The 24,872-nt window shown below is 32.0% G+C and overlaps 1 protein-coding gene across 2 annotated transcripts; it reads right to left on the bottom strand.

Annotated features, from left to right (window-relative positions):
• Window positions 1-16,205: 16,205 nt before the first annotated feature.
• LOC139511821 (uncharacterized) lies at window positions 16,206-22,365 on the bottom strand. 2 transcript variants are annotated; one of them, XM_071298921.1, is made up of 6 exons: window positions 22,093-22,354; window positions 20,578-20,737; window positions 20,317-20,396; window positions 17,955-18,032; window positions 16,946-16,960; window positions 16,206-16,533 (listed from the first exon to the last, which is right to left on the bottom strand). In XM_071298921.1, exons 1-6 carry the CDS (start codon window positions 22,148-22,150, stop codon window positions 16,286-16,288), a joined length of 639 nt encoding a protein of 212 aa, XP_071155022.1. In that variant the 5' UTR covers window positions 22,151-22,354; the 3' UTR covers window positions 16,206-16,285. The 2 variants fall into 2 exon arrangements, with proteins under 2 accessions (XP_071155022.1, XP_071155024.1); XM_071298923.1 differs by having other exon boundaries at window positions 16,448-16,533; window positions 16,946-16,994; window positions 22,093-22,365.
• Window positions 22,366-24,872: the final 2,507 nt, after the last annotated feature.

Raw genomic sequence — 24,872 nt, 5'->3', positions numbered from 1 at the left:
AGGTTACTATAAGAATGAATTGCTTGAAAAAAGTTAAGAAAATAGCATTACTAGAAACTGAAAAAACTTTAATAAACTATATGCAGGCCAGAAGTCAGCACAAATTATGAGGCAACTAAGGCCAATTTCAAATGACCAAATTAAGTTATCTTTTAGTTTCATTATTTATCAGATATTTCTACACAACTTAGTACACAATAAAAAGTTAATGTTTTAAATGTTGTTCTGTGTTGGCATGAATTATCATTGCTATGGTCATAGAAATATATTGCTTTAGCTGCATTTGACATTTCGGCATTTTGATTCCTCAATGCTGGTAGCTTTGTACTTTATTTGGCCTTTTGATATTTTCTTTATTCTAGCGTGACTGATGAGTCTTTATTAAGGTGAAACGTGCGTCTTATGTAAACAATTTCTAGTATCTATGATCATTTTTTTATGTGGTTTTATTCCCAATTATGTTTATTTCTCGTAGAATGTATTTGTACTTTTGATAGCAGATAGGATTTTTAATTTATGAGGCTTAATCACCTTTTTAAAACAAAATTATAGAAAAGTGGCGTACGCTTTTACAATTGACAAGATTCACTTGAAATACCTGTTTCTACAAAAAAAATTCACAAATTTGACGAAAATGCAAAAAACAAAATCCACATTTTTTCATAATTTCCATGGCAAAATTTTTAAAATGAAAGTTTTAAGAAAGAAAAGGAAGATTTACAAAAAGTAAAGTATCAAAAATACCGAATCGCGAGAAAAATTCAAATATTGTGATTGAAACACCATGAATATACTTGATCGTTCTGGTTTAATGCTTTATCGATAATCCTGCTAAACGAATAAACTTAACATTTTTACTAGTATGTTATATACATAATTATACATATTCATGGATCTACAATCTGTCGATACCTGTAACTTGGCATTGCACAAGGTCATGTTTTTCTCTGGCTGTTTATGACGTCTTTACACTAAATCCATTGGATGTTGGATTTGTACGGATTGATAGTTTAGTCTTAGATGCATGTTTTTTTTTATTAGTTGTTAGTGGCTTTCAACTAGCTGTCAGATAACTGCGAGTACTCTCGGATCTGTTCATTGTGTCTTTTTGTGTCGGGATGTATAAGTACCCGGCCACGTCCACTTGTATTTTTGTCCATCTGATGAGTTAAGCCTTTTTCAACTGATTTTTATAGTTCGTTCTTATGTTGTACTATTATACCACGGTCCCAGGTTAGGGGAGGGTTGGGATCCCGCTAACATGTTTAAACCCGCCACACTATTTGTGCATGTGCCTGTCCCAAGTCAGGAGCCTGTATTTCAGTGGTTGTCGTTTGTTTATGTGTTACATATTTGTTTTTTGTTCATTTTTTAATATAAATAAGGCCGTTATTTTTTTCGTTTGAATTGTTTTACATTGTCTTATCGGGGCCTTTTATAGCTGACTATTCGGTGTGGGCTTTGCTCATTGTTGAAGGCCGTACGGTGACCTATTTTTTGTTAATGTCTGTGTCATTTTGGTCTCTTGTGGACAGTCAATCATACCACATCTTCTTTTTATATTATATTTATAACTGTACATTATAAGAAACATTTGATTCTTTTGATGTTCAACAAGTGTTTGACATATTTGATTAACCGTGCTTATACTATATATATTAAGTTTCCGAACAATTGCTGTTGAGATGTTGACCTTTTTATCAGAATTTCAAATTATAATAATTTTGTATTTATCATATTCATTTAGAAGTAAATACAGTAGTTTTGAATATTTGATTAATAGCCTGCTGTTTAAGCCGTATCGCTCAACTTTGTTGCAGACCCTTTATCACACCCCTTTATCGAATGTTTATCTTTTATCACATCCTTTATCGCATGCCTACCCTTTATCACACACCTACTTTGAAATATGAAAAAGAACAACAAAAAAATTAGGCAAAACATTTTTCTTCAATGGGTCCATTATGGAACGGTCATTACGGCTTTTTTTTAATGACGTCATTGTTTAGTATAAGCCGTCACAGACGTCGAGCTTTCATATGTTCTGGCACACGATATGAAATCATAAAAATCTACGGCAGCAAAAGGTTTAAACTTTAAATTTTGATATTTCAAAGTGCACATGTTTTACTCATCAGTCTCGACGTAGTCTTTTGTTTATTACAGTATACTTGTTTTTAAAATTGTTGGTTTATTTTATTTCTTTTTTTTTTTTTATGTAGTGGTTTTATTCAGAATGTGTGTTCACATGTAGTACAACATTACCAAAGCAATACAATAGGAACTCAATGAAAACAAAACGCAAATAAACTACAAAAAATTACAATGATCAAAATATTTCTATGGACTACACGTCGCAAATTGTAAGTTAACCCAGGTGTATTGGATTAAAACGTAAGATTAAGCTCTAAAAACAAGACAAAAATAAATCTGAAGGTAAGAGCTTTGGATAGTTTACACATCCTTTTAACTCTCCTATTTAAATGTATGATAAAGCGTATAAAGGCCCTTGGGCTGATATTGGTATCTCGGAATGATACGGCATGTGATACGAATTTTGCCTTGTATTATTATCTATATATCTTATCACTACCAGTGTGGAATTTAAACATTTACAGTCACACTATTAAAAAAACGCGAAAAGTGACTTAATAGTTGTTGAACAATCAAGTAGATGTTACTTCGATCGTGTATAACGAACAGCCTGAAATAAGAGGATTACATCACATGACGTCAGAAGGACCGACATGAAAAATATTCCTGATGACGGACAAAGCAAGAAAGTTTTTTTTTACTTAGATTAAAGTAATTTAAAATCCTTTTTAGCTCACCTGGCCCGAAGGGCCAAGTGAGCTTTTCTCATCACTTGGCGTCCGTCGTCCGTCGTCCGTCGTCCGTCGTCGTTAACTTTTACAAAAATCTTCTCCTCTGAAACTACCTGGCCAAATTAAACCAAACTTGGCCACAATCATCATTGGGGTATCTAGTTTAAAAAATGTGTGGCGTGACCCGGCCAACCAACCAAGATGGCCGCCATGGCTAAAAATAGAACATAGGGGTGAAATGCAGTTTTCGGCTTATAACTCAAAAACCAAAGCATTTAGAGCAAATCTGACATGGGGTAAAATTGTTTATCAGGTCAAGATCTATCTGCCCTGAAATTTTCAGATGAATCCGACAACCCGTTGTTGGGTTGCTGCCCCTGAATTGGTGATTTTAGGGAATTTTTGCTGTTTTTGGTTATTATCTTGAATATTATTATAGATAGAGATAAACTGTAAACAGCAATAATGTTCAGCAAAGTTAGATTTACAAATAAGTCAACATGACCAAAATGGTCAGTTGACCCCTTTAGGAGTTATTGCCCTTTATAGTCAATTTTTAACCATTTTTCGTAAATCTTAGTAATCTTTTACAAAAATCTTCTCCTCTGAAACTACTGTGCCAAATTAATCCAAACTTGGCCACAATTATCATTGGGGTATCTAGTTTAAAAAATGTGTCCGGTGATTCGGTCAACCAACCAAGATGGCCGCCATGGCCAAAAATAGAACATAGGGGTAAAATGCAGTATTTGGCTTATAACTCAAAAACCAAAGCATTTAGAGCAAATTTGACAGGGGTTAAATTGTTTATCAGGTCAAGATCTATTTGTCCTTAAATTTTCAGATATATCAGACAACCCGTTGTTGGGTTGCTGCCCCTGAATTGATAATTTTATGGAAATTTTACTGTTTCAGGTTATTATCTTGAATATTATTAAAGATAGAGATAAACTGTAAATAGCAATAATGTTCAACAAAGTAAGATTTACAAATAAGTCAGCATGACTGAAATGGTCAGTTGACCCCTTTAGGAGTTATTGCCCATTATAGTCAATTTTTAACCATTTTTCGTAAATCTTAGTTATCTTTTACAAAAATCTTCTCCTCTGAAACTACCATGCCAAATTTTACCAAACTTGGCCACAATCATCATTGGGGTATCTAGTTTAAAAAATTTGTCCGGTGACTTGGTCAATCAACCAAGATGGCCGCCATGGCTAAAAATAGAACATAGGGGTAAAATGCGGTTTTTGGCTTATAACTCAAAAACCAAAGCATTTAGAGCAAATCTGACATGGGTTAAATTGTTCATCAGGTCAATTTCTATCTGCCCTGAAATTTTCAGATGAATCCGACAACCCGTTGGTAGGTTGCTGCCCCTGAATTGGTGATTTTAGGGAATTTTTGCTGTTTTTGGTTATTATCTTGAATATTATTATAGATAGAGATAAACTGTAAACAGCAATAATGTTCAGCAAAGTTAGATTTACAAATAGGTCAACATGACTAAAATGGTCAGTTGACCCCTATAGGAGTTATTGCCCTTTATAGTCAATTTTTAACCATTTTTCGTAAATCTTAGTAATCTTTTACAAAAATCTTCTTCTCTGAAACTACTGGGCCAAATTAATCTAAACTTGGCCACAATCATCATTGGGGTATCTAGTTTAAAAAATGTGTCCGGTGACCCGGTCACCCAACCAAGATGGCCGCCATGGCCAAAAATAGAACATAGGGGTAAAATGCAGTATTTGGCTTATAACTCAAAAACCAAAGCATTTAGAGCAAATCTGACATGGGGTAAAATTGTTTATCAGGTCAAGATCTATTTGTCCTTAAATTTTCAGATATATCGGACAACCCGTTGTTGGGTTGCTGCCCCTAAATTGGTAATTTTATGGAAATTTTACTGTTTCGGGTTATTATCTTGAATATTATTAAAGATAGAGATAAACTGTAAACAGCAATAATGTTCAGCAAAGTAAGATTTACAAATTAGTCAGCATGACTGAAATGGTCAGTTGACCCCTTTAGGAGTTATTGCCCATTATAGTCAATTTTTAACCATTTTTCGTAAATCTTAGTTATCTTTTACAAAAATCTTCTCCTCTGAAACTACCATGCCAAATTTTACCAAACTTGGCCACAATCATCATTGGGGTATCTAGTTTAAAAAATTTGTCCGGTGACTTGGTCAACCAACCAAGATGGCCGCCATGGCTAAAAATAGAACATAGGGGTAAAATGCGGTTTTTGGCTTATAACTCAAAAACCAAAGCATTTAGAGCAAATCTGACATGGGTTAAATTGTTCATCAGGTCAATTTCTATCTGCCCTGAAATTTTCAGATGAATCCGACAACCCGTTGGTAGGTTGCTGCCCCTGAATTGGTGATTTTAGGGAATTTTTGCTGTTTTTGGTTATTATCTTGAATATTATTATAGATAGAGATAAACTGTAAACAGCAATAATGTTCAGCAAAGTAAGATTTACAAGTAAGTCAACATGACCAAAATGGTCAAAATCTTTTAGAAAAATCTTCTCCTCTGAAACTATTGGGCCAAATTTAACCAAACTTAGCCATAATCATCATTGGGGTATCTAGTTAAAAAAATGTGTCCGGTAACTCGGCCAACAAACCAAGATGGCCGCCATGGCTAAAAATAGAACATGGGGGTAAAATTCAGTTTTTGGCTTATAACTCAAAAACTAAAGCATTTAGAGCAAATCTGAAATGGGGTAAAATTGTTCATCAGGTCAAGATCTATCTGCCCTGAAATTTGCAGATGAATCGGACATTCCGTTGTTGGGTTGCTGCCCCTGAAATGGTAATTTTAAGGAAATTTTGCTGTTTTTGGTTATTATCTTGAATATTATTATAGATAGAGATAAACTGTAAACAGCAATAATGTACAGCAAAGTAAGAACTAAAAATAAGTCAGTATGACCAAAATAGTCAATTGACCCCCTAAGGAGTTATTGCCCTTCATAGTCAATTTTTTACAATTTTCTTAAAATTTGAAGATTTTCAATAACATTTTCCACAGAAAGTACTGTTATAGATAGAGATAATTGTAAACAGCAAGAATGTTTAGTAAAGTAAGATCTACAAACACATCACCATCACCAAAACACAATTTTGTCATGAATCCATCTGTGTCCATTGTTTAATATTCACATAGACCAAGGTGAGCGACACAGGCTCTTTAGAGCCTCTAGTTTACATTCAGATGCAGACCTTGAATTATGAAAAAGTTGGTCCTACACTATAATACGTTAAGAGTTTTAAAGTCTATGCAACTACCATGTAGCTCCATAAGGTGGCCCGAACACTCTTCTTCCCAAATATATTCCAACTTTGACAATTACATCTTAATCTCAGCATGTTTGTATTTTGTTTTGTGTACCGAATAGTCTTTGCCAATGACATTAGCTTAAATTATAATCATTTGTCACCATTGTGCATCTCAGGCCATTAACGGTTTGTTGAAGGGTTCGTTGTATATAATCTAGCTTTCATTAAAGTGTTTTGTGAACTGTTTTTTTTTTTTGCTTTATTCTTGTGATGTGTATGTAGTTTGTCGTTCCCCGACTAGTGGTTTCAACTTGTCCCCTTTGTATCTTCATTTTCCTACCACATTGACTTTCGTTTGATAGAATATCAAGTATTCATTCGCCGTTGTATAAGCTTGTACTTAGATTTCAGCAATAAAGTTTATTGACAGGTTGTAGATATTCCTATAGGCACAAATCATTCTCCTGTAATATGTAGATGAGTTATTCCTATATTGTTATGAATTGCAGTTTATTCTGTAAATGTATTTGTATCTACGTAAGTCATTAATTTTTAATACGAATGAAATACAAATAAAAGGTTAATAAAAAAAAAGAAAATGTGAAATGATTTTTAATGAGACAACTCTCCACAAGAGACCAAATGACATAGAAATTAATAACTATGGGTCATCATACGGCCTTAAGCAATGATCATAGCCAATCCTGCATAGTCAGCTATAAACGGCCCCGAAATAATAAATTTACAACAATTCAAAAGAGAAAACTAACGGCCTAATTTATTTACAAAAACATCAGTTAAAAAGGCTTAACTCATCAGATGGATGCAAATAGAAATACATCTAACAAAAACACCGAGTGGACGTGGCTGGGTACTTATATATCATAACAGCAAGGAGACATGCCAGCTTAAAAAAAACCAGGTGTAATTCCCCATTTTCTACATTAAGATATCAAGGGGTACAATCAAAATCACGTGATGGATATACACACACCGGAAGTTACAGTCGAACTCGCCCCTTGAAAGGTTAGTAGTTGCATTTTCTTGTTTATATCAATTCAATTTTGATTAATAAGTTGGCACACCGAATGTCGGATAGTATGTAGTTTTAAAATACACAATTGTTTTTGCTAGAAAGCGTGCAGTTATTGCAAACACTTCGACATAGTTTCAAATTTTCGACGGATAACCACACACTTTGAATATTTTTAATCAAAATTTCATAAAAAAATTTTCTTTATGATTTGTTTGGCAAAATAAATGCATGTCTCAATTCAACACCGCTTCTATTGATTTATACAATAAATTTTTTTTACGATAAACGCTTGGTTTATTGTCGAAAATCCAATTTTCAAAAATGATACCAAACACACCGAAAAAAACAACGGATAACACACACGTAAACGTAAAAACAATCATCATAACATGCAGTTCGTACTAATTGGTTGTCTTCTAGAGTTTATAGTCTAAACCATTCATTATTTAAGTTTATCTCGTATAAATAATGAAATTTTGGCTAGTATTTGCGGCAAAATTTTTGCGACTTGTGATTGGATCATGCCATGCTTTTACGTATTCTGTAAAATGTTTCTTTTTTTAAATTTCTTTCCACAGTGCTTGCACAAATGTGACATATTCTATAAATAAATAGAAAGAAAATTGATTTTTTTTAAATGAATATAAGAATAATATAAATAATCTAACAATAGATATAATCTATTTAAAAACTTATCTCTCATCGCTTCTGTTTTAAGATATGTTGGTGTCATGCGTGAGTTACTACTACGGGAGAGGTTAACGACTATGACTGGCTATAAAGCTCTTTTACGGTAGGAAAACTGAAATTTATGTATTTATATTGATATGCAAATGAGATGATTTCTGTTCTGTATGTTAATCAAACCAGTTCGCCCTTCGTTATACAAATGCGTTAAGTCCCTTCGATTAACATTCGATAAACAATCAAGGTCGTGAAAGCTGAAAAATGATTTGTCGAACAGAACACCATTCCGAGTTCACTTGTAAAATTTTTAAGACCTCTAACCAGGTTTTGTAAGATACACCACGCGACACAGGGGCGGATCCAGCCATTTTAAAAAGGGGGGGTCCTAACCCAGGACAAAGGGGGGGCTCCAATTGCATGTCCTAATTCAAATGCATTGATCGTCCAAAAAAGGGGGGTTCCAACCCCCGGAACCCCTCTCTGGATCCGCGCCTGCGACATATAAGAAAATTAAAGCGATGAGAGATTGCTTTTCAATTAAAACGTTATATAGGTTAAGGCTTATATTAAATTGTTCTTATGTTTTTAGAATAATGTAGTAAAATACATCATTTGACTTTGCTCGAAACTTTGTACATACCTTCAGTTTCGGTTTGTGTGTGTGTGTGTTATCCGTTAAATGAATGGGGTGTGTGTGGTATCATTTGTGAAAATCGGCTATTCTCCTGTCAAACGACCATTTATCGTAATTATTTGATTGATTAAATCAAAATTAAAGATTATGAATTAAAAAATGCATTCTTTTTCCACTAAAAACTCCCATAACATTGACTTTTCAGAAATTTTGGTATGAAAACATATGAGGTGTGTGTGTTATCTGGTGAAATTTTGGAACTGTGTCGAAGTGTTAGCATTAACTGCACGCTTTCCAGCAAGGATAATTGTGTATTTCAAAACTAGATAGTATCCGACATTCGGTGCACTACCTTATTTATTAAATTTTATTGATATAAACAAGTAAATATGACTACTTACCTTTCAAGCGGTCTGCTCGACTGTTACTTCCGGTGTGTGTATATCCATCACGTGATTTTGATTGTACCCCTTGGATATACCTGTACCAGGTCAGGAATATGTTTGTTGTTGTCATTCGTTTGATGTATCAAAAAAGCTTTTGCTTTAAATTTGCCATTTTTAAAATAAGGAACTTTTCGATTCGAATTTAACTTCGAGTTCGTTATTCTACTTTTATTGAGTTTGGTGTATAGACGTAATAACCAGTTTCGAGACACATGACCTTTTCTGACTAAGGACAATGCAACATAACTATATAAATTAATCAATCTATTTGTATTTAGTTTGCTTGCGCCACATGTGCATGACATGTACATGACATATTTGTTTATTCAAGTATGATAATATTACACTTTCTTAACAAATTATTTTAAAAATGTCACTCTTTTTCAGCATCTGAAAATAAATAATTGGGTTTTTTTACGTATAAATAAGTAAGAAAATAAGTGTTTATGCTTATACATTGATTAAGAATTCACACCTCTGAGGAGCAAACTATTTCTAGAATTAAACTTATTTTCTTAAACCTGATTTTTGGGTTTGTATGACTGTCAACAAATAATTGGTGAAGAAAAAATCATATGGTGGTGCACTTATTTTTTTGCTACGGCACTCTGAAAGTACACAATTTTGATGATTTTCCTATTTTTCATAAATTTTTGCCTGTTTTGATGCTATTTTCGTGAAAAATCACAGTTCCACAATTAAACTTTTCCATACATTGAAGTGGACCAATCTAAATAAATTTAACTTTCAAAAACTATAGGCCTAGTAGGTGTTGATTTTTATCCTATTTTGATACTTTTTTGTCTCAAATTTACCATGTTGCCAATTTTGTATATTTGTGATTTTTCTCTGTTTTAAGAACACATGTATATCATTTCAAACTTTGTGTTATAAATGGTTTAAAAAATACATATCTAAGAAGTTTGAAAAGAAAAAAATGAAATGGGATGTACATGTTTCTTGTAAAATCGTTTCTGGTACAACTCACCCATTTTCTCTAAATTTTGGCTTAAAAAACTGACTTGATTGGTAAATAAATTTGAAAAGTTAATTACTCAAAAAACTACTCATTGAAAATACACAATTATTTTTCAGAGTTAAGTTTGATTATAACATTTTTTAAATTCATTGATATTTTCCACTTGTATCACATGCATGTTTTGGAAATAATTCCAGAACGAGACTGAATTGTTTGAAGAATACATCCTTAATAGGATGCAAGGCCTATGCCGATTCGTAAATAAAATAAAACGAAGGTAATATCAATACTGATTTTGTTGTTGTTGATAAAATCACCCTCAGAAGAGACGAGGAAAGGATTTAGAGTTTGAAAACATTCGTTGATCATTATGACCGGAAAAGCACACGTAGTTACAAAAGTGTGTGTGTGTGGGAAGGGGGGTGGGGGTATTGCAGTTTCTCAGCAAACAACTCTTCACCGGATTATGATTTGATTTGTTGTGCAAGACTTTTAGTTTTCAGATAAATGTTTCGTAGATTTTTTTGTCTTTTGTTTGTCAGATTTGTGATCTGTCTTTTATTTGCTCTTTGTTCATAGTTGCAATCTTGGGATCTTCATTTTACCTTTAACATATACTTTTGTTCAATAAAATATCAAACCATACAATTAATTGTGTATAGAAGTTAACAAATTCAAGATAAGCATGTCGGCCACATCCGGCTATAATCGTTCAATATTTGAAATTGTAAATGCACACTGTTGGATTTTTTTTTTAAAGTATTCAGAAGTGGACGAATTTTATTTTTTTTGCTTTGATTTACTCGTTGCAGGCTTCATATAGTGATTGAAAAAGGAGGAAAGGGTCAGTTTAACCCAAAAAATCCTTTTAAGAAATATATTCATTATCAATCATGAAGGATACATGAATACAGTTACATTCAAGTGTTGAGAGGAAAACATAAATAAAATTATCATCCTGTATTTAACAATTTACTAAATATCAAACAGGACCAAAAAAAGAAACGATCAATAGATGACAGTTTACAAAACACAATATAGAACACTGTCCCTTTTGACTCATTCGCATCTTTTTTTCATGAATTAAAGTGAAATCTAACAATAATCATTATGGAAGTTAATTACCTATACAAAAGAAAACGAGATAGGTCTTAACTATGATATCAATTAAAATTCGAATCTTACTGTGACAAAATAAGAGTACCAATTTCCAGACAATAACAGGAAAATGACACAAGAACACAGTTATTTCGTTGTGACTTTCTTTTAGACAATAAATTCAAATACAAATAATCGCACGTGCTCTATCATAAAAAGATTTATAAAGTGTATTGAAACAAATAATAGCTGACTGACAATTTCGGTGACCTTGAATTGTTCGAGAATTAAATTTATTTATCCTTTTTACTCTTGAAAGTTTTCTTCTTTTATAGAATAAACAAATATGCAAAAGATGGGGGGCAGTCAAAATTACTATATTAATTTCAACATGTGTTTATTTTGATTTTTGAACCGTCTTGCCTTACTACCTTAATAGCTTAAATAAATCTGAAGATCCACTAATTATTTGGTTTTTTTTGCTCATTTTTATGATTTGGACATTAATTGCGTTTTACTCTTTCGTTTTATTTTAAAACATGGTGGTATTGTTTTTTCCATCTAGAACATTTATACTAGAACCAAAACTTAATACTAGCAACTCCAAGCTTCTTTCAGACCGAATGACAAGCGGCAAATTCTACGCATGTTTTGATATAAACTTTGATTGAACAAGTCTGAGTCAAATTTTAACATAATAGTCAATTGTACACCTTCTCGCACACTTTTTTTTCTAATTTCAAACCATCTAGTCTTTTTTTTTCTACTCCTTAAGACTGCGTTCTGAACAGATCTAGAGAAGCAGCAAACCACAATTTTCAAATATTTCGTTTGACCTGATCGGGGATCTGACTATAACGACCTCCTGCACACGTGGTTATCATGCTACAACGAGATTCCCACTTCCTTTATTGTGATTCAAAACAGAAAAGGGATGTCTTTGTGGAAAATATGTGCATTATGTATGCAGTCCACATAAAAGATAGTCGAAAGATACCGAAGTGATATTCAAACTCATAAGTCGATAATAAACTGACAACTCAATGGTCAAAAAGACAAGGACAAAGAGGAAAACAACAGAACAAACAACAAAACATAGAATAAGCAAGATGAACCCCATCAAAAAGGGAGATAATATCAGGTCCTCTGGAAGGGTAAGCTGATCCTGCTCCATAGGTGGCACCCTTCATTTGATCATGTCAGTTCTTGTTAGCTGCTGAAATTTTAATACATAGAAATGAAAAGTTCACAGTTGGGAAGCTTACATCATTTGTGTTGTAATGTTTTGTTTTCAACCGACCTTTATTGTCAGTTTCTAGATGTAAGTCAAGATATAAGACAGACTAAACTGTATCGGTTGTATCCTTTATCTCAGGCCCGAGGGTATTAATGCGTACATATTTACCAAATTTGAATTATTTAGTAAGAATATCATCTTTATAGGGGAAATTAAAGTTAAAAGATACTGCTAACTTCTATTCTTTCATTCCAATAAATTTCCTGTAAGAAGTCAACCTCATATGAATAAATATAAAAGACAGCTAGACGAGAGGAACAGTTGGGTCCCATGAGAATGCCAATGTATGGAGAAAAACAAGTTCTTGAAACGTTACAAATTTGTTGTCAATAAAAAAAACAAGCATTTTGATGTTGTTAGTTTCAAATTTGAAATGGCATACATGTTCACGCATCATTCCTGAAAAAGAACTCTATCATGTATACAGCTCTCCCAGGGATTTATCTGATTGCTCACAAGTAAAAAAATTAAACTTACCTCACACATTAAACTTCAACCTTAACACATAGTTTAAATTATGTCAGGCATATAACTTTGTTAAATAATATTAGATTGAATCATTTGCGTTCAGTGACATCTGTGTGTCATCAATAATTGTGTATGAACTCGGTTTTATATATATTTCACTGTGAAATTTAATCCAATCTTATAACCTTAATGGTCTCTTAGAAGGTCGTGGGTTCCGTCTATGATTGTGCTAAAAATAGTTTAACCTTCGCACATAATCATGTCCCCTTCCCAAGTGAAGAATCTCGTAAGTTTGTCCTAGTTTTGTCATTTGGAAAATCCATGGTTGATTGCAAATCTACCATTGTCTACAGTACTTCGGAACAATAATATCCTGACATTTTGCATCACCACCAACTTTTCTTGATACTGTTTGTTGACCACAAAACTGCTTATAAATATTTTGCGGCTTTTGATAGCTGTTTCATTAAATTCCACATTCAAACTCTGGTAAAAACAAATAAAGACAATGCCATGGCAAAAACGGAAAATTGACAAAAAGGCAACAATAGTATAAAACACAACACAGAAAACCAAACACTGGGCAACAGAAACCCTGCAAAAATCGGGGGTTATAAGCAACAATTATAGATTCGAAAGGCAAAGACCAACATTAGAGGTTATTGCTGTAGACTATTTGTTATACATCTGAATGTCTTTCTGTTAAGCACATCCTTGTGTAATTGCGGTTTCATCGGTTTTTAATAGTGTTGTCAAATCGTATATTTTTGCCAAACCGGTTACTCGGATAATCGTTCGACCGATTAACCGGTTAACTGGTATAGTTTAAATTGGGGTTTGAAAGCCTTATGAATAGTGCCCTACACATATATATAAGATGTGGTATGAGTGTCAATTTGACAACCTTTCATCCAAGTCATACTATTACGCTTTTAGAATTGAATATTGTCCTTTGGCATTATAAGGTTTGTCTTTGAGGATTCCTGGCAAAGTTTTACTTCTAATAATCAAATACATCGTATAAACTCGTCTGTACCAACTTCAGATTGAAAAATATATAAAAAACTTCTTGATCTCGTAGAGTTGAATATGTCTGAAACCGATTATTCTTTCCTTTTCTCTTGAAAATAATGTGGAGTGTTTCAATTTGAAATGATTATTTATAATAAAAAAAAAGAAGATGTGGTATGATAGCCAATGAGACAATTCTCAACACGAGGCCAAAATTACACAGAAATTAACTACTATAAGTCTCCGTACGACCTGTGTCTTTGCTTTGTGTGCTTGTTCCTTTAAGCATGTTACTCGTACTATCACGTATACATTGAGTACATTCACAATGGTTTGCATTTCACATTTTTTAGTTAGAATTTCGTTTAAAGTAAGACTAAGCCTTGCACGACGGAGGTTGAACATTACGTTGAATGTCTACACAAAATTAGATAAAAAACGAACTAATGAAGTAACTCGTAAAATTTAATCGCATTACTGATTAAAAGTACATGTAACTGTTCAAAAAACATGTATACTACTTATGTTTCTTTAGGATCCTGCCCCGAGCTGATAGACAAGTTCTAATTAATTTTATGTTTTTAGGATTAACAATAGCAATCAATAAACTGGACAATTGATCTGTCTAATTAATTACCACGACGACAATTTTTAAATAAAACATAACTATTTAATGATTTAAATACAAATTTATATCAAATCTACCAAAATTTAACAAAAAGTCCGGTTAACCGGTTAGCGATTTTGGTATTCGGTATTCGGTCGTTCGACCGGTTTATCGGTTAACCATTGACAACACTAGTTTTAACCACTATCTTTTATGCACATAATATAAGAAAAAACTTATTTTTCTGATGATTATTGAAAACTCATAAACTGAATAAAAGGAGTTTATGTATTAAGTGTTTGGGTGCATCGGACTAATTGTCACATCAATAAACCCGTGAGAAACTGCTTAAATCATCAAACAAAACTTACATTTTTTAACATAACCTACCGTGGAATCCAAGGATTCAATATAATTGTATAATGCATATATACATGAAAGTGAATTTAACGTTAACACAGTGTTTGAAAATGTTTGAATGTTTTTCCACCAATTTTGGCTATCGACAAAAAACTTCTATTTACTTTGAAATATTTGTACATCACATGATTATTAATTTTCAATGAAATATACGAAACAGCTCTCGCCGCGATATAGCAAAGATGTTTATCCCTCTATTGTTGTCTTTTATTTTTAAGTCTGAACTGTCCTGCTAAAGGTCAATGGAAACATGATCCTTGTAATACGTCAAAGGTCGACAAAAGAGTCAAAACATTGATCAATGGAACTATGAGAAAAAGGTGAAATATACCAGAGGGACATTCGTTCTTATAGTCGAAAATAAACTGACAATGTCATAGCTAAAAAGGAACAAGACAAAGAGACAAACAAAACACAACATGGAACACTAAAAACTAAGAAACACGAAGCTCACCAAAGGTTGGGGGAATCTCAAGTGGCTCGATAGTGTCAAGAGATCCTGTTTCACATGTGGCATCCGTCGTGTTGCTCATATTAGTAAAAACCCGGTTATAAGTTTAATTCTGCTGGCTACATTTATGAAAAAGGGGACGGGATTATAGTAAAAACAATATGAACATGTTCGCTATCATCTGTGAAACTGATATTCCATAACGCTCAACCCACTCGTAATGGTGTCCTTAAAATTTACGTTTTTACCATCACCATTTGGAACTATTAGTTTGATAGCTTCATTGTGAGCATTAATCCTCTATCAGGGACATTATGATAGGAGAACAAGCCCAGAAATATCGTATCAACTAGAGAATATATATACTATGTATGCAGGGTCTGGAATATTGTTACATAGAAAAGGAAAGGTCACAATTGGAAAGCTGAAATCATCTCTTACGTCGTGAAGTTTTGTTTTCAACCGACCCTCAGTGTCAATTTCTCTATATAAATCAAGATATAAAGAAGATTTAACTGTATATGTTACATTCTTTATCTCTAGTTCGATGTGATAGATGCGTTAAACATGAGATGTTTCTGTATGAAATTAGTCTCATAATAATAAAGAAACAAGAGGGGCACGGTTGGTTCCCATGTGAATGCCGATTGTTTATTGAAAATTATCATATACTAGATGATTTGAACGATTAAACGTCTATCTACTGCAATATTTAGATTGTTCAAAAACACTTTTGCTCTCTTTAGGCATAATTCCAAATTTAAACAGAGTAAAGCCTATGCATAGTAAACGTGAAATCAATTCCCAATAGCAAAGTATCATTACACCGGTAGACTCGGCGTCAAAGGACATAAACGAGGTCATTTATAACATAATAACATAAACATGGGAAATTTCAATGGAAATTAAACGAAATCGATAGTCGTCTATATGATAAGAATAACAAAGGAATATTTGCTGATATTTATTTTCAATAATTTGCTTTTTCTATTAAAACATGACAGTGGTTCAGCATATCTTTCCTTGTATGTTTAGCCTCTGTAAGAACTTCTAGAAAATGAACCATAGGTTGATTTCTTCTTCTCTCCGGAATATGAACCATAGGTTGATTTCTTCATTTCTCCGGAATATTTCCTTTGATATTCCCACTTTTTTCTTTCCTCCTTTTTGCAAGTGCTGCAGGCTATGTCATCATTTGGTTGGTTCTTTTCACATCCATTACATTGAATATCTGTTCGACGTTGTACAGGACAGTTCTTTGGTACATCGCATCCTAGATCTAACAAAAAAAATAATAGAAAAAGTTTTATTTAAATTTATGAATTTTTTTTCAATAGGAGGAAAATAAAATAAAATATTTTACAAAATTTAAAATAATAGAAGGACACGACACATACACTAGTTGATTGGTGTATCCTTTTAAGATTGTTCGGTCACTTTTATCGACTCAATGTCTATGGGTTTGTTGTTTGTTTTGGCTTTTTTTTTTTTTATCATAAAACGATGTTATTTATTGACTTATTATTAATTTGTAGTTAATATATATATATATAAAAAAAAAATGCACAATATACAGATCATTTTCAAGACGTGTAAATTGATGAAAAAAACTTTATCAATACTAAGATAACTTCTGGAATTTTAAAATAATCATTCATAAAAAAAAGTTAAGTGTACGGAGCCATACTCACAAGTGTTCTCTTTTGCTGAAACAACAAATAAAATAGGAGTGTCGATTCTCTGTTCAAAATAAAATTTATGATTAGTTCAATAGAAAGAGAAAACACGATGTTTATTAATATGCATAATTGCTCGACAATAAAAACAATGTGTTAAAAATAATTTTGTTATATATGTGTATAAAGTTTTTGAGTATTACTAAGCTATATACAAAGTAGACCGTTGGTTTTCCCGTTTGAATGGTTTTACACTAGTAATTTTGGGGTACTTCATAGCTTTTTATTTGGTTTGAGCCAAGGCTCCGTGTTGAAGGCCGTACATTGACCTATAATTGTTTACTTTTATAAATTGTTGTTTGGATGGAGAGTTATCTCATTGGCACTCACACCACATCTTCCTATATCTATATAATGCCAATGAGACAACGTTCGACCAGTCTTAATGACGTGGATGTAAGCAACAAAAAATAACACGACGGGTGTCGTATACGGTGCAGGAAATGCTTACCCTTCCGGAGCACCTGATTTCATTCCCGGTTTTTAGTGGAGTTCGTGTTGTTTCTTATTTATTATTTATAACTGTTGATGTAAATGTCCTTTGTTTTTTTAAGTCTTTGTTTACTCCTTGGTTTTCATTGTTATTGTCTTTAGGTCATCATAGGTTACTTTTGTTTTTTTCTTGATAAATATTGATGGAAATATCTCTTAATATTATTTCCATGTGGAAATGAAATCATTATATCGAAATGAATCGGTATAGTTTTAAAAGTAGAGAGCAGGTGGTAGTGAGTTAGATCCTAGGCGGGTTTAAATGAAAACTTGTAATTTGCAAATTATCGATTATAGTTGTGTCAAGGTAGTTGGTAAATATAGACTGATTAAAGTAAAACAATGTTATGTCAATTGCTGTATTCGTGCCATGTTTGTCTGCAGTCTTACCTGTAAAATATTCGACTCCAGACTAGAGACATAACAATGCGATCCAATATTTATTTTACTATAACATGTAAAGTGTACTTACCGACCCATACTTGTGGCTTGCTGGTAAGATTTCCAGGAGTACAAATGTCGCACAAATTTGGAGGATATTCCAGTTTGACTGTGATACAAAATAAATCACCATAAAATTTGATTTAGAAATTATTTGGAATACGAAATATTTAATATAAGACAATAATATGTTTAAAAATCATATGAAGTTTAACGGGCTGGCTAGAGTATTCTTAAAAAAAATATTACTGTTCGTTTCATCCCGTATACATTTAGAGTATATTGGTATGCTTGATAAGTTAAAGGAACATAAGTTAACCGTTTTTAAAAAATCCTTTAAAGGAATGACTGTAATATTTTTTCTGTCAATGAAAAAATAACATCAAATATAAGGTGCAAATTGAATAACCAACAAAGCGGGTTAATTTACAGTGTGCATCACATTTTTTTATGTTATTTCGAATTGGCAGAAAAAATATTACAGTCATTTCTTAAAATTTAATTCAAAATTTCATTTTAACCGTGGTACACCATAAAAAAAAACCGTTGATGACGTTACGGTCATATGACAGAATTATGTCTATGGGTTGATAAATAAAGCGACGTCAGCCAATCAGAAGACGCGTTACATCCAAAATTAAATTAAAAATCGATAAGGAAGACAAATGAAGCTAACAAACAAAATCCGAGGGATTCATATGAGTTCAAAAAGAATGTAAATCGGAAGCGTCAACAGGATAAACGTCTCCTGCTGTGCATGTATGGCCCACCGTGAATGTTATCACTCAGACAAACTTTCACAACAGGTAATAGGACACAGTCAGTAATTTTACAGATCATACAAATATTCTGGTATCTAAAGATAAAACTAAACAATGAAAACATATCGCTTTTGAGTGGAGACATAGAAACATTGTATCGGTAAACCGATTTAAGATCATGACCGTAAAACTTATGTAGGGTCGATTTCAATCGTATAACCTTATGACTCAGTTGGGGCAGTTTTCTTGTAGGGATCGCATGCCCGTTGATGAAGTTCGAAAAATGAAAATGCAAGAAAGATATATGAGATGAAAGCACCCACTGAAATGTAGTTATTGGTTAACAGAAGATCATCAATATATACAAAAGGGACACGAAAAGACTCTTTGTTTAAACAACCTAGTTGAATCAGTTTCGTGTAAGGGTCATGCAATTCGTACAGTGTGAACATGCACGAGCGTTAGGTAGAAATTAAGATACTTCTCAGATATATGAGATGCAAGCACCCACAAATATATGGTTATTGACTGACAAAACATCAGCGATTTATGTGGAATGGACATTATAGATCTTTGAAAGATGTTTGTTGTCTTTGTAAAGGCTTTGTACGAGTTCTGCTTCAAATGACAACAAAATTAAGTTGGCAATAGGAGTATACAGTTGAAAAACTGACCCTCTGTCACCAAACTCAACAAATATGCTGTCGATGAAACAAACCAACATTTTAATAATAATAACCATTAACAGAATATCTTTTTTTCTATAATTAGCGCGATTCTTTACAAAGTGAGATTTCGCATGACCTAGAACAAGAATATTTATCTACGACTCCAATTGTTGTAGATATAATGGAACAGAAAGGCTGTTACCCGTTTAATGAGACGTTGTTTTCGATTTTCAACTGAGAACGAGGAATAGTAGTGTAAAGTGTAGAAAAATCTTTGGTATTACTTTAAAAGTTTTGGTTGAAGGTTTTGCATTATATCTTTAGAATCTTAAGACTCTAAATTTGACACCTCTGGTTGAATATAAGTCATCAGAATATCTCTGGTGGTCATTTGTTACTGTAGAAAGGACTTTTGCTAATACTTTTAAAAGATAGTTCGTCTAACATCTTGATAACCGGTTTTTATATCGTTCTTTATAAGAATTATGTGAACATTATGTATCCAGTAAAACACAGATGATTTGAATGTTGTTGTTTTTTTATGTTAATACGAAAGGAGAAAAAATACTGATTGACACATTCCTGGTGTATTTTCTTTTTGAAATCATTTTAATGCAAAATTTTAATTTTATTTGAACACAGACCAAACAATCTAATTAATTTACTAAAATACAAACCGAGAAAGCATCATTTAATATAGTATTTATTCCTTTAGAAACAAACGTACAAAACAAGATATAACAAAGTGTTAGCGTAAACACTGCATTGTAAGAAAATTCAATGTATTATGTACAAATCAGTCAGACAATTGAAACTTGATTTTTATAAAACAGATACCAGCAATTGATCACCAAACAATAAATCTATTATAATATATTTCCCTTTCTACCATGGTAATATTTTCCTGTCTACATCCTTTCTGTATTTCTCTTTTCTTTACTACATTTTAGATAATTGAACTTACTTAGAGGTGTCTGTATCACAACAAAGCTGTCCTCACACACGTCGTTAATTTTTATACATCTGTAAACGTTTCCAGGTCGTCTGAATAAAAGAAAACCATGATGTATCATCAAACAATAACCCTGTATTTACTCTTCAACTTTTTTTAATGAATTTTATTGTTATTTACTTTGGTTTGAAAGTATCATACTAGTCAATTAACGTAAGTTTTTATTTCGAGTTTTACAAAGATGAACGAGACTTGAAAAAGCATTTCACTTACCTGCCAACAATGAACGGTCCTTCTCTAATCAAACAGTCTATAACTGTGTCAGGTGCAACATTTAACTGGTATGCATTTGGAACAAAAAGGTTTAAGCCGGCTGCTTCATTGTAGAATGTACGCTTTTGCCAATTACATGGGAAAGAACACATACAGTTAACTAAAAAAACAAAACAATTATGTAAAACATGTCAACTTAAATAGTTTCTTGGTGATGATGTCTATCAGTACCAATTGTAAAACTGTCAGTTTGCTCCATAACATTTTATAACATCTACGCTAGAGACCAAACACTTTCTGTGAATTCTTTCAAAATGTTGAAACTTTTAAAACAATTACCAGGTTAAAACATATTTTTTTTCCTTGGATTTGAGGTATTTAAAGTAGATCAATATTGTTTCAAATGAACTTTTTGTAAAATTCTTTAAGTACGCTTAAATATCTACCTGGAAGAAGAAAATTTCAAGGCGCTTTTGATTGTTTGATAAAAAAAAAGTATAACAAAAATACCGAACTCAATTCAAAAAGGGGAAATCGACGGAAACGAGTTTTAAACAACTGTCATTTTATAACTTGGTACAGGCATTCAAAATACTTCAAAACCTGAATAAATGTCGTTGTCTTGTTTTTCCGCCAACTCTGACCGCTCCAAATGTGTTCCTTTTTATACTTAACCCTCGCTTTCATTTACTACAAAGAGCTTATATTTTTGATCATAATACCCGGAAAAAAACCCACCACATAGGTGGTATACATAACCACAATCTGGATTTCAATTACTCTTACTTTTATCAAAAGATTATAATAAACAAAGCTACAAAGTATATCTAAGGTATACAATTTTCAAACACTTCCGTGTGTAAGTAAACGATTTGAACAGCCTTTTTACATTTAAATTAACTTACTGATAAAAAGCTAATCAATTTCAAATGAAAATCTAGAGTAAAGTCAATAAATCTGAGCTCATGAAATTTTACAAACGCACGCATTCCAATGTAGCGTCCCTACGTTATTCAAAGAAATGGAGGCTTATAATTCTTACCTTAAATAATAGAGATTAATTATAAAGAATAGAATTCCGGAAAATTGTCGTTGAACTACCATATGTGTAATAAAAAATTTGACGATATTAATAAATATTCACTCCAACTTATTTGAAATAACGTGCTTAAACAAAAAAATCATAACTTATTCCTTAATTAATGATAAGATCTTTTTTGGGCTGATGATTAACATCAAAACGCATAAAAATATTAGTGTATTAACACCAGTCATTATGATAAGAATGCAAACGAGAAGAGTCTCATATAATTACCACCACCCTCACATATAATTTTTGCGATGTATGTTATCATATGAAAACGATGAGAAATACTCTTAATTAATTGCACAGAGTTTCTGGTGGCATCATCTGATAAAGCTTTTCATCTATTCATTACTAACAGACCCTTTACAAGCAAAGAAAATGTTTCGTCGTCTACAATTAAAATAATTTTTACAAAATAAACAATTTACCTTGTTTATAACAGACAAGAACAGCAAATAACAAAGCAATCGTTGCCCTCAGAAGCATGCTGTAATTGTAAAGTTTGAAGAGCTTCAAAATCTTCACTATTCGATATCACAACGTTTTTGTTTAGCGAGTGTCTTGTACAGTTGTACTATACAATTTGCAAATTTCTTCTTTTTGTATTTGAGAGAAAACAATGAATTTAATATGTCCTTTCCATACTCTGAGGAGTGTCTTATTCTGATTTGATTAAAATCTCTTTCAAAAAGAAAAAGTTTTAAAATCAATGAGTTTATTTTGACGCATGCATAAAAATACGGAAGAACCTAATAAATTTGTTAATGCATGTATATATATATAAAACAGCATATGTGAAAAACAATTACCACAAACATGTAAAACTACAAGTTAAAATCTACATAGATTAGCAGATGTTTCTCCGTATTTTGTGTATTGTATATTTTGTATTATAAACAGTCGCCGTTTCCAATCTCATTTTTTTATAAACGATTTTATATTAAACATAAATAGATTTTAAAAATGGACCGAAATAATCACGAATTAAAATCATGAGTGTTAAACCACACATCAGAACCGATTAGATATTAAGAGTTTGAAAATTAAAATAAAACAAAACATTTATCAATCATTACTTGACGCTTTTCAAATTAAATTAGTCAAGAATCAAAAATAAAAAAAAATAAAAAGATATTATGAAAAAATTACTAAACATTATCTACTAGTCAACAAAAGAATCGATACACGATTTTTTTTTCAAATCAAAGATGAAGTTTTCCTTTTATAGGACCAATATAGAATGTAGTAATATTTAATGACCATGGAAATACAAATTTGTTTAAAAAAAATTGCTTTCATGGCGTCATTTGGCGAAATTTAAATTTTTTTACAAAATTTTCATAAAATGCCATTTTTAAAACAGAAGTTCCAACTAATGATGCTAACTTCTCATTTAAAGGTAAAGACAATGTTTGCCATCAATTCTTTTTTAAAAATCATAAAGTTTCTTTGTTTATTTGTAAAGCAAAGTTCGGCCCCACGAAAAATCGTTAAAATGTATACATTATCAATTGATTCACCATAGACAATATGTGTAAAGTGAAATTAATAAAACGGTAACAATCTTAAAACTTATCCGGAAGGTCCCAAATTTACAGTGTGTTGTTTTCTTCTTTTTTTAACACTCTAATTGATTCTTTATTGCACATTTTGCTGTTTAACAATTAATCTTGGTGTACAGCATTTCATCAAGTTTCCCTGTTAAATTACCACTGAATACCCAGGGATAATATTCATTAAAATTAACTACTAAATTACATTGGTTACAGTGTGTTGTTTTCATACATGTTTCTAAAGCATTAATTTGAAACGGGAAAAAAAATTAGCATTTTTTTAGATTTAAAAAAAAACTTTTTTTACAAAAAATTAGAGAAAAAGAGTATTGTAACACGTTTGTTACAACATGAACATAACTCGAATAGCATATTAAATATTTTTAAACAAATTTGAAAATTCATTTAGTACTTAGAAAATTGTGTGTCGATGTTTTATCCAACTTTCCGCAAAAATAATTTGCACCCTATGATAGTTTACACGGAATTTAATGTCTTTCCGACCGGTTTTAATTTTCATTATTGTATCTGCATACATTGGAAATGAAAGCTTTTTGAAATGGTGTATCTCATTTTGTTTCATGTTTAATATTTTTTTTTATAAATTTTGTTCCAAAGTCGTGTATCGTTTCTTTTGTTGACTAGTATATATATGAACGAATCTGTTACACTAGGGGGAAACACCCATTTCTGAATTTTCCTATTGTGACGTCATGAAACTAGAGGCTCTAAAGAGCCTGTGTCGCTCACCTATAAACAAAGGACACAAATGGATTCATGACAAAATTGTATTTTGGTGATGGTGATGTGTTTGAAGTTCTTACTTTACTGAACGATTTTGCTTCTTACAATTATATCTATAATGAACTTTGCCCATTAGTAACAGAGAACTATATTTGGTAAAAATTTACATAAATTTACCAAATTAATGAAAATTGTTAAAAATTGACTATAAAGGGCAATAACTCCTTAAGGGGTCAATTGACCATTTAGGTCATGTTGACTTATTTGTAGATCTTACTTTGCTGAACATTATTGCTGTTTACAGTTTATCGCTATCTATAATAGTATTCAAGATAACCAAAAACGGCAAAATTTCTTTAAAAATTACCAATTGGAGGGCAGCAACCCAACAACCAGTTGTCCAATTCATCTGAAAAATTCAGGGCAGATAGATATTGACTTGATTAACAATTTAACTTCTTGTCAGATTTGCTCTAGATGCTTTGGTTTCATAGTTATAAGCCAAAAACTGCATTTTACCCCTATGTTTTATTTTTAGCCGTGGCGGCCATCTTGGTTGAATGGCCAGGTCATCGGACACATTTTTCAAACTAGATACCCCAAAGATGATTGTGGCCTAGTAGTTTCAGTGGAGATTTTGTAAAAGATTACTTAGATTTATGAAAAATGGTTAAAGATTGACTATAAAGGGCAATAACTCCTAAAGGGGTCAACTGACCATTTTGGTCATGTTGACTTATTTGTAGATCTTACTTTGTTGAACATTATTGCTGTTTACAATTTATCTCTATCTATAATAATATTCAAGATAATAACCAAAAACAGCAAAATTTCCTCAAAATTACCAATTCAGGGGCAGCAACCCAACAACCGATTGACCGATTCATCTGAAAATTTCAGGGCAGATAGAT

The sequence above is a fragment of the Mytilus edulis genome, chromosome 2, assembly GCF_963676685.1.
Source record: "Mytilus edulis chromosome 2, xbMytEdul2.2, whole genome shotgun sequence".
Lineage (NCBI taxonomy): Eukaryota > Metazoa > Mollusca > Bivalvia > Mytilida > Mytilidae > Mytilus > Mytilus edulis.
Note: the sequence above shows the minus strand (reverse complement) of the source record. Positions and strands in the feature narration are given on the sequence as shown.